General features: G+C 52.0%; 1 protein-coding gene across 1 annotated transcript in view; it reads left to right on the top strand.

Annotated features, from left to right (window-relative positions):
* Positions 1–10,040, top strand: part of LOC105057358 (mitochondrial succinate-fumarate transporter 1) — a 72,001-nt gene that overhangs the window by 15,203 nt on the left and 46,758 nt on the right. Inside the window, exon 3 of the mRNA XM_073248311.1 lies at positions 8,994–9,299. Coding sequence (XP_073104412.1) covers positions 8,994–9,299 — 306 coding nt within the window. The remainder of the gene's footprint in view (positions 1–8,993; positions 9,300–10,040) is intronic.

Below are 10,040 nucleotides of genomic sequence, written 5' to 3'. Positions count from 1 at the left end.
CTTCCCTTCCCAACCTTCTGAGGGAGCAATTTTTGTTCAACATCGGCTTGAGCCCCCAGGATCCTGCGAGTATTCCATCTTTTCTCTTCTCTTCTTTTCTTCCATCCTCCTTCTTCTCTCTTTTTTTCTTCTCTCTCTTTTCTTTTCTTCTTCTTTTTTTTTTTTTTGGCGTGTCACTTCTTCCTTTTTTACTCCATTATTGATTATTGATTTTTTTTTTAGGAATAGATACCGAAGCAGCATGGATGCTCGCCAGGGCCCCAAGGCCCACAAAAGAAAAGGTGCCGCGGCCTCCGGATCAGCAAAGAAGGCCAGAGTGGAGGAGACGAGCTCGGCTGCACTGTCCAGGCGGCTCCCGTGGTTGACGTTCCTTCGGACTCCGAGCCACCGGCCCCCCGGGCCTCTTCAAGGAGTCCGCCGACTGGGGCTTCCCATTTTGGGGGTCCGTTCCACGAAGGCGCCCGGAGTCGAGAGGGGGAGGAGAAGAAAGTCGGTGGCCCGCAGGGCGAGTAGCCGCCGAGCCATCGTTGAAGAGTCCCTTGGTTCCGAAGAAGAGCCGGAGAATCTCTTCAATGACAGGACTTGATCAAGCGGCTGATCGACGGCTGCATTCTGCCCGAAGTCGTCGAGAGGATCGACCGCGTCGATCCTGAGCAGCGGGTTTGGGACTCCCCAGGGTCCTTTCTCGAGGTAAATAAATCTTCATTTAATTGGCTTTTCGACCCTTGTTCTGACCCCTAGCCGTCCTTGTAGATTGGGCACCAGCTCCTTGCCAACATCGAGGCGACGAACCGGGCAAGGAGGGATGTCATCCAGGCGGAGGAGCGTCGCCGGACCGAAGTCGCTCGTCTCAAAGAAAAGGCCGCCGAAGTAGTTACCCTTCAAGAGGCCCTGGAGAAAGAAAAACAGGCACGGGAGGAAGAGAAGCAGACCTCGGAGGAGACGGTGAGAAAGGTGGAGGCCGAGGTCGCCAATTTGGCGGAGCAGATTCTGGTCCTGGTCTCGGAGGTCAGGGTTCTTGCGGTAGAGGAGTTCAAGACCTCCGCGGAGATGAGGGACCTGAACGTCCGATTCGGCCAGGAAGCGTTCATCAAGGGGTTCGAGCTCTGCCAGGAGAAGGTGGCCAGAAAATTTTCCGAGCTCGATCTCAGCTTCTTGGACGAGGAGTCTGAAGATGAGGCCGGTCCCTCTCCTGCCGCTACTGCTGCCGCAGCCCCCTTCCAGGGACACCGAGCTCCCCAACTCCTACTGCAGAGGTCTGAGACCTCCGACATTGTATTTTTCTTTTACTATAATTTTTTTTTCTTTTTGTCTTTAAAAAATATTCAATCAATAAAGTTGAATTTTTCGTCGTGGATGGCTTCTCCTTTCTTCCTTCCTCCTTTTTTGTTTTTCTTTCTGCAATGAGACGCGCCTTGACGCTTTTGTCTCTCGATGGCAGTGTCCTGTCGAAGCACTTCCCCTGCCCCTGAGGATTCTGCTGAAGTCCACGATTCAGCGGCTGAAGAAGGAAGTTCTTCATTTGACAAAAAGGTCGAAGAAGATGGAAGGCGAGCTTCGCAGGTTGAGGGGGGGTTACTCTGAAGCCACCTCGGAGGCCACCCGCTTTCGAAATTTCCACGTGAAGGGGATTATGGAGTACAGCCGGAGAAAGGCGGACTTCGCGAAGGAGCTTGAGGAACACAAGAAGAGCGCCAGCGATCGAATTTAGGCTCAAGCTGCCAAGATCAGTTCTCTCAGGGTAGAACTGTCAGCTGCGCAGGAGAGGATTGGCCAGCTGGAGGGAAGTTCGTCCCGGCTCTTGACTCGGGCCGACGGCGATCGGGAGTGGTCGAAGAAGGTCTCCGACCTTCAGCAACAGCTTCAGGATACCGAGGTGAGCTACGACGTGCATCGGGCCGGCTGGCGCAGGCAGGTGGATGAATATAAAGGGAGACTTAGGGTGGCGACCGACGAAGTCGCCCGTCTTCAAGGGCAGCTGGCTGACAGGGCTCAGCTCGCTTCCTCTCGGGATTCCAATGAACTTCAATCCCTAAGAAGAACTGCAGAAGGACTTTCTGTCGCCCTTGGGGAGAGGACGGTTGAGCTGCAGCAATTAAAGTCCAGCTGGCATGTGAGCAGCAGGCCGTCAAGGACGCGGAGGTAGAATTCGAGGTCCTGAGAAAGAGACGTCGAGAGGCAGAGAACGAAAGCCAGCGACTCCGTCGGGCGCTCTAGGATGCGCTGCTGAAAAAGAGAGAGCTAGAAGAAGAAGTTGAAAATCTGAGGCAGTCCTGGATAAGGGGTGAAGCAGATAATTCGAGGTCGGAAGGAGCAGAGCTTTCCTAGGGCTCTTTTTGGCCTTCCATCTTTCCATGCATACATTTTCTCTTTTGTTGTTTTGTCTTGCTCTTGTCGTTTCGCTTTTCTTCCTTTGGCCTTCTAGGCTTCGTGGTGTATATTTCGCAAATGGAATGAAAAAGAGATTTTGTGTTACCTCATCCACGTATTGTATTAAATTGTCGCCCGTCGAACTTCTTTTGTCTTTTGACTTGTCCGACGTTGACGTCGTTTGGAGGTGCCCAGTCGTCGCCACGCTGATTTGCTTTTCTTGTCGTCCATGGCCGTAGGCTCGAGCTTGATGGTCCGAACTCCGCATTACCTCGAAGGTGTCGCTGTTTTCTTGACCTGTGTCGAGAGCCTCCTTAGAGACCGGGGATGTTTGGTAGGAGCTTTCCCTCTTTGTTGAGACGAGGTTCCTTAGGTCTTTGGTGTGGTTTATTTTTCGTCTGTTGCTGGCGTAATCCGTCGCTTTCCTTTTTAATTTTCCTCCTCTTTTCGAGTGAGGGTCCTCCCCTTGCTTTTTGAGGGGTCACGTAGAAGTGTAGAGATGCCATTGAGGGGACTTTTCTCTTTATCCAATTTTGTTGGGCGGTCGAGTTTTTGTCATCGTCGAGATGAGGTTCTCCTTCTGTTCTTGACGTAGTCGATCTCAGCTCAGGTTAGGATGAGGTTCTCATCCTGTTCCCAACGGGCTGTGGGGGCACATAAGGGTCGTTGCAAGGGCCTCTCCCCCCATCCGGTCTAAAAGAACCGGGCCTTCGACTTTGCTCATGTTAGGACGAGGTTCTCCTCCTGTCCCTAACAAGGCTGTGGGGGCACATGTGGGCGCTGTTTGGCCTCTCCCCCCATCCGGTCTAAGAGGAACCGGGCCTTCGACTTTGCTCACGTTAGGGCGAGGTCCTCCTCCTATCCCTGACGTGATCGTGGGGGCGCATAAGGACGTTGTAGGGCCTCTCTCCCCATTCGGTCTAAAAGAATCGGGCCTTTGACTTTGCTCACGTTAGGGCGAAGTTCTCCTCCTGTCCCTAACATGGCTGTGGGGGCGCGTAAGGGCGTTGCAGGGCCTCTCCCTCCAACCGGTCTAAAAGAACCGGGCTTTTGACTTTGCTCATGTTAGGGCGAGGTTCTCCTCCTGTCTCTAACATGGCTCAGGGGGCATCCAAGGGCCGTTATATGGGCCTTTTCCCCGATCCGATCTTAAAATAATCGGACTTTCATTTGGCTCATGTTAGGACGAGGTTCCCCTCCTGTTCCTAACATGACCTTGTTTTAATTGTTTGAAGGGGTCATCCCCAATCGTAACAAATCCATGCCAAAAGGGAAAGACATGCAAAGTCGAAAGGAATTTAGATTCAGAGCAAAGTCATGAGCAGTACATTTACAGGTTTCTCGAGTTTCGTGATCGTGGAAGGTTTGCTCCTCCTTGAGGCCCTCCGATGATGGAGTCGATGGTCCCGATTGGAGGCCGATCTCCGAGCCGCTCCTCCCTCCTTGGCGGTTCAGGTTGCGGCAGGGCCCTTAGCCGATCTTCTCTACCCTCAGACCGACGTTGAATGAACCTATCGAGTCGACCTCGCCGGATGAGCTCCTCGATCTCGTCTAGGAGCTGAATACATTCCTCCGTGTCGTGGCCGTAGTCGCGATGGTAGAGACAGAACTTGTTGGGGTTGCGCTTCCCGGGGTGTGTGCACATCCTCTCTGGCCTGGGGAGCTGCTCCTTGACCTCCATCAGTACTTGGATTTTCGAGGCATTGAGGGGGGCATAGTTGCGGAATCTTTTCGGTGGAGAATCCCGCCGTACTCCACGGTCTGGACTTCTCTGCCTACGTACCCGGGGAGAAGTATGGACACGCTTGTGCCCGGGAGGAGTTCGAGAACGTGGCCGAGCTTCTCTCGATCCTTTTTCGACTACGGGCTTACTCGAGTCTCCCACCTGCCGTTCTCTCGCAGTCTCCTCATCCTTCATTTTGAAGGCTTCTTCCGCTCGAGCGTACTCTTCGGCCCGAGTCAACAGATCAGCAAAATCCCTGGGGTACTTCTTCTCCAGGGAGAACAAAAGGTCATTCTTCTGAAGGCCGTCCTTCAGAGCGGTCATTGCTACCGACTGGTCCAAGTTCCGGACCTCCAGTACGGCGATATTGAAACGGTTGATGTAGGCTCGAATGGACTCCCCCTCTCTCTGCTTGATATTGATGAGGGACTCGAACCCTTCCAGGGGCGCCGACTGCTGACAAAATGGGCCACAAATTGGTGGCTCATTTGATCGAAGGAAAAGATGGTACCCGACTTCAGCGCTGAGTACCAGTTTCTCGCCGCTCCCTTCAAGGTGGATGGGAAGACTCGGCATAGAATGGCGTCGGGTGCGTCATGAAGCAGCATCATCATCCGGAAGGCCTCCAGATGATCAACCAGATCCGAAGTCCCGTCGTAGCTTTCGAACTGGGGGAGTTTGAAGTTGGGCAGGATCGGTTCCTGCATGATCATTTGAGAAAAGGGAGGGTCAGTGCAAATATCCTCACCATAAGCGGGGGGAGCGTGGCGGAGTTCTTCGATCTGCCGGTTCATCTCCTGGAGTCTCCGGTCTAGAAAATCCTCTCGACTTCGGGTCTCGAGGGTCCTCTGGCAGAATGGGGGCAGGGATCTTCCAGGGGTGGAGTCGTGATCTGATTGTGGGCTCTCCACCCTCGGGTTCGTCTTCCCAGGAAAGACGAGGCGACTGGTCCAAGTGGCCCGCCCCACCGTCGGATTCTGGTGTTCCGGTGACACCCTTTCCAAGCGCACTGATACCTGCGGCTGCTGCTGCTGCTGCATGGCCTGCACAGCTTCAGTGAGGCCCCTGACCTGCTGTGCCAGCAGATCAAATTGCTCCGCACCGACCGCCGTTGTCGGAGGAGGAGGAGGCTGAAAAACTGGAGGTGAGGCCGGAGCCTGAGATCTGGCCGCGGAGGCCGTGGATCGCCGTGTGGACGCCTTGCGGAGAGGCATCGGGCAAAGACCAAGTGGAGGAGAGAGGAGAGGGCACCGAAAAAGATGCCCGGGGGCAGTCCCATTGAGCGTTCCTTTAAGAACAAGGGTACTGCGAAGGTTCAACCCTTCCTCTAGCGCCAATCCTGTTGGTGCAAAAATCCGCCTGCGTCGGAGAAGCTGGAGTTGTGGGGGTCGTGGTCGCCGTCGGGACCTGCAAAAGAAGTCTAAACCGAAGGTGGGGTTGCTCCGGCAAGACCCTCTGATGCTCAAGTCAGTTCTCTGCCTCAACAAGAATGGAGTGCTCGAACGAAAATTTTAGCAGAGTTTCTAGGTAAAAAGAGCTTATAGAATAACATATCTGGGGCCCCCTTTTATAGGCGAAAGGGGGCAGCAGACTGATAGCGATATCTGTAACCGTCTGGCAGTGGGCTGTCCAGAGTCAGGCGGAGTTTGTTGCGAGGAGTAGTGGAGTGGGATCGTGGCCACCGTCGGGACGTGCCACGTGGAGTCTGTTGCGGGTAGTGGGACGGCGTCCGTTGTCGCGACTCGTCAGGAGGTGGGAGGAATCGCACGGTATCCGTCGCAGGGAGTGGAGCAGAATCGTGGTCATTATGGCGATCTGCTAGGGAGTGATGGAGCCACGCGGAATCCGTCGCAGGAGGTGGAGTAGTGTCGTGGCCGTCACTGCGGCCTGTCAGGGAGTGATGGAACCGTGCGGAATCTGTTGCAGGAGGTGGAGCAGGGTCGTGGCTGTTGTTGCGGCCTACCAGTGGGCCCAGGCCTGTCGGTCGAAGTCCGGGGAGAGGTGGCTAGCCACCTGTCTGAGAGGAGCTCAGAGTCCGGCTCCCGTAGGAGTCCGGATGAAGTCTTCTTGCAGCCGGAGTTGGAGACGAGATCCGATTCCCGTAGGAGTCCGGATAGAGTCTTCCTGCAATTTAAGTCAGGTGCGAAGTTCGGCTCCCGTAGGAGTCCGGACGGAGTCTTCCTGTAGTCGGAGCTGGGGACGGAGCCCAGCTCCCATGGGAGTCCGGGTGAAGCCTTCCAGCAGTTGAGGTCGGGGACGAAGTCCGGCTCCCGTAGGAGTCCGGACTAAGTCTGCCTGTAACTGGAGTCGGAGACGTGATTTGGCTCCCGTAGGAGTCCGGTCGAAGCTCACCTGCGATCAAGGTCAGGAACGAAGTCCGGCTCTCATAGGAGTTCGGACGGAGTTTACCCGTAAGTGAAGTCGTGGGCGGAGCTCGGCTCCCGTAGGAGTCCGGACGAAGTCTTCTCGCAGTCGAGGTTGAGGACGGAGCCCGGCTCCCATGGGAGTCTGGGTGAAGCCTTCCAGCAGTTGAGGTTGGGGACGAAGTCCGACTTCTGTAGGAGTCCGGACTAAGTCTGCCTGTAGCTGGAGTCGGAGACGTGATCTGGCTCCCGTAGGAGTCCGGTCGAAGTCCACCTGCAATCAAGGTCAGGGACGAAGTCCGGCTCCCGTAGGAGTCCGGACGAAGCTTACCTGCAGCTGGAGTCGTGGGCGGAGTCTGGCTCTCGTAGGAGTCCGGACGGAGTCTGCAGGTGAAGTCGTGGGCGAGGTCCGGCTCCCGTAGGAGTCCGGACGAAGTTTACCTGCAATTAGAGTCAGGACGGAATCCGGCTCCCGTAGGAGTCCGGACGAGGTTTACCTGCAGCTGGAGTCGTGGGCGGAGTCCGGCTCCCGTAGGAGCCCGGGCGGAGTCTGCAGGTGAAGTCGTGGGCGGAGTTCGGCTCCCGTAGGAGTCCGGGTAAAGCCTTCCAGCAGTTGAGGTTGGAGACGAAGTCCGACTCCCGTAGGAGTCCGGACTAAGTCTGCCTGTAGCTGGAGTCGTGGGCGGAGTCTGCAGGTGAAGTCGTGGGCAAGGTCCGGCTTCCGTAGGAGTCCGGACGAAGTTTACCTGCAATTAGAGTCAGGACGGAGTCCGGCTCCCATAGGAGTCCGGACGAGGTTTACCTGCAGCTGGAGTCGTGGGCGGAGTCCGGCTCCCATAGGAGTCCGGGCGGAGTCTGCAGGTGAAGTCGTGGGTGAGGTCCGGCTCCCGTAGGAGTCCGGACAAAGTTTACCTGCAATTAGAGTCAGGACGGAGTCCGGCTCCCGTAGGAGTTCGGACGAGGTTTACCTGCAGCTGGAGTCGTGGGCGGAGTCCGGCTCCCGTAGGAGCCCGGATGGAGTCTGCAGGTGAAGTCGTGGGCGAGGTCCGGCTCCCATAGGAGTCCGGACAAAGTCTGCCTGCAGCCGGAGTTGTGGGCGGAGTTCGGCTCCCGTAGGAGCCCGGGCGGAGTCTGCAGGCGAAGTCGTGGGCGAGGTCCGGCTCCCGTAGGAGTCCGGACGAAGTCTGCCTGCAATTGGAATTGGGGGCGAGGTCCGGCTCCCGTAGGAGTCCGGACGTTGCGAAGAATCCGATCGACGCTGGTGGGGTCCTGCCCGTCGGCAAAACTTGAGAGTGTGGCGGAGGCTCGGCCGCCCAGAAGGTTTGAAGAGATGTTGCCGGAGGTCGAAAGTCAGTTGGATCCCCAGAGGGTCACTTTCATTACGAACTTCGGCTGGGGGGTATTTTATACCCAACAGTTTCGAATGAGAAAAATGATGCCTTCTTTTAGCCATTGCTGACATAACAAGGGAAGTTTTTATATGTGAACCAAAGTGAAACAAGTCCCACTCTTTTCTTGGCAGGGAAGGAAAATGTATCATTCCATAGAATTTATTTATCATTAGAAGACAGATCACACTGAAATAACAATTTTTAAGACAATTTTGGTTTCAGCAGATAGAATGGCTGCAACAGGGAGATTGTAAAATAAATGAAAATGAAAAAAGAGGGTAAGGAGTAACAAGTAGATACAAATTTCTCTTGTATGTTTTAGGATTGCGGTAAGCAGGTGGAATATGTAGATATATTGCAAATTCACATTAAGGATCAGTTTTTGTGAGTACGAGAATTAAGCAGTTCCAAAAGGCATGTGTTTCTACTAGGAATACAACTTGGACAGGTTGGGTCAGGTTGAGGACCGACCTAACACAGCCCAGCCTCAAGTTCTCCCAATCCAGCCAGAACTCAGGCTGGGTTTTGTTCTATCAAACTAACATCTTCTTCAGCTCAATTTGGTTTGGATCTGGCTGGTGCTAGTTGGTTTGGATTTATTGGGTTAGGTTGGATTATATGGGTAATTTAAGATTATGAAAAGGTTTCGAACATTTTTGTTAGGTCGGTACTTGGTTGACATCTTATTTAGCTGCAATTTTGCACCACAATTTCTCAGTAATGCTAAATATATGGTTAACCAAAACATATAAATATTTTGTGGGAAACACATATAAATTTAAGTACTTCTTGTGTTCGGTTGGGATAGGGTGAGGTTTGGGTAGGAATTGAGATGTTTGAGCCCAAGACGGAACCTAGTTCGTAAGACCTTGGCCTGTCCTGAGCCAGTGAGTGCTTAGCTGGTTTGGTTCAGGTTGAGCCCAAGCCAACTTGCATCCTCAGTTTCGACAAATTTTTTTGCTTCCTTTTGTTTCATTAAATAAATGATATACTTCAAGTTTGCAAACATGTTGTATTAAGTTCTTTATGATGATTTTCTTTTCACAGATTTTTAACTGCTATAGGTTAGTTGATACTGACTGAAAGAAATTAATATATTTAATTTGCAGTTATAGAAGACTAAATATTTTTATGTCATGAATACAGGTGGTTAAGATTAGATTGCAACGGCAAAAAGATTTGAGCCCTGAACTTTTAAAGTACAGGGGTCCAATGCACCGTGCAAGGATGATCATTCATGGAGAAGGCATTTTTGGGCTCTGGGCAGGAGCAGCACCGGCTGTCATGCGTAATGGAACAAACCAAGCTGTCATGTTCACAGTCAAGAATGCATTTGATATCATGCTTTGGAAGAAACATGAAGGGGATGGAAAAGTGCTTCAGCCATGGCAGTCTATGTTTTCTTGGTTCCTGTCTGGGACCGCAGGTCCTGTCTGTACAGGGACCCTTGATGTCTTTAAGAAGAAAAAAGCAGATCAGGTGGTGAGGTCGGATAGGATCGTCCAGATGACTCTTCTTCCCTTCTCTTTCAATTCACTTCTTCGTTAAAAAAAAGAAGTCTCTTGCTAAGTGGAAAAGGCGATTCTAAAATTTTACCGAGGTTTAGTTATCACGTGATGCTTACATGACAATATTTTGTAACGGAGATATGGCTGGATCATGTTGCAATAAATTTGAAGATTTGGTGTCTAGTTGATATATTTTAAATTTTTGAGATGTAAATATGAATGCCCTAAAATTGAAAAAGAGTCTCTCTAACTTTTTCTAAATAATAATAGGCATTTAGCATTAATACAATGAAGTACATAGAAAAAGAGAGGCAAAGGTGTAAACAATCCAAGCTAGCTACAGATGATCAATTTATTTAAGACATCTCAATCTTTTAAGCCCATCATTTTGGAGGGTGATTCTGCTACTATAATTGGATATGTGTAGAGACATGATAGCAAGATTTACGTGCACCCCCTCTTGCAGGCCATCTGGCATCTGGCAAAGGAGGGCACTGCTTTTGTTATGAGGCATATTATTGGAAGGAGAGTGGGACTGTAAACTGAATAGCTTTCAATTATTATTGAACACTTTAGAAAGATGTTGTAGACCAATTTTTACTCTACTCCAAATAAGAGCATTCTGAGACATTTATTTTTTTATTTTACTTTTTATATGTATTCATAGTAGAGTTATGTGAAGCGC

Source organism: Elaeis guineensis, chromosome 14 (assembly GCF_000442705.2).
Source record: "Elaeis guineensis isolate ETL-2024a chromosome 14, EG11, whole genome shotgun sequence".
NCBI lineage: Eukaryota > Viridiplantae > Streptophyta > Magnoliopsida > Arecales > Arecaceae > Elaeis > Elaeis guineensis.
The sequence above is the reverse complement of the archived record's forward strand: the minus strand, read 5'-3'. Positions and strand labels throughout refer to the sequence as shown.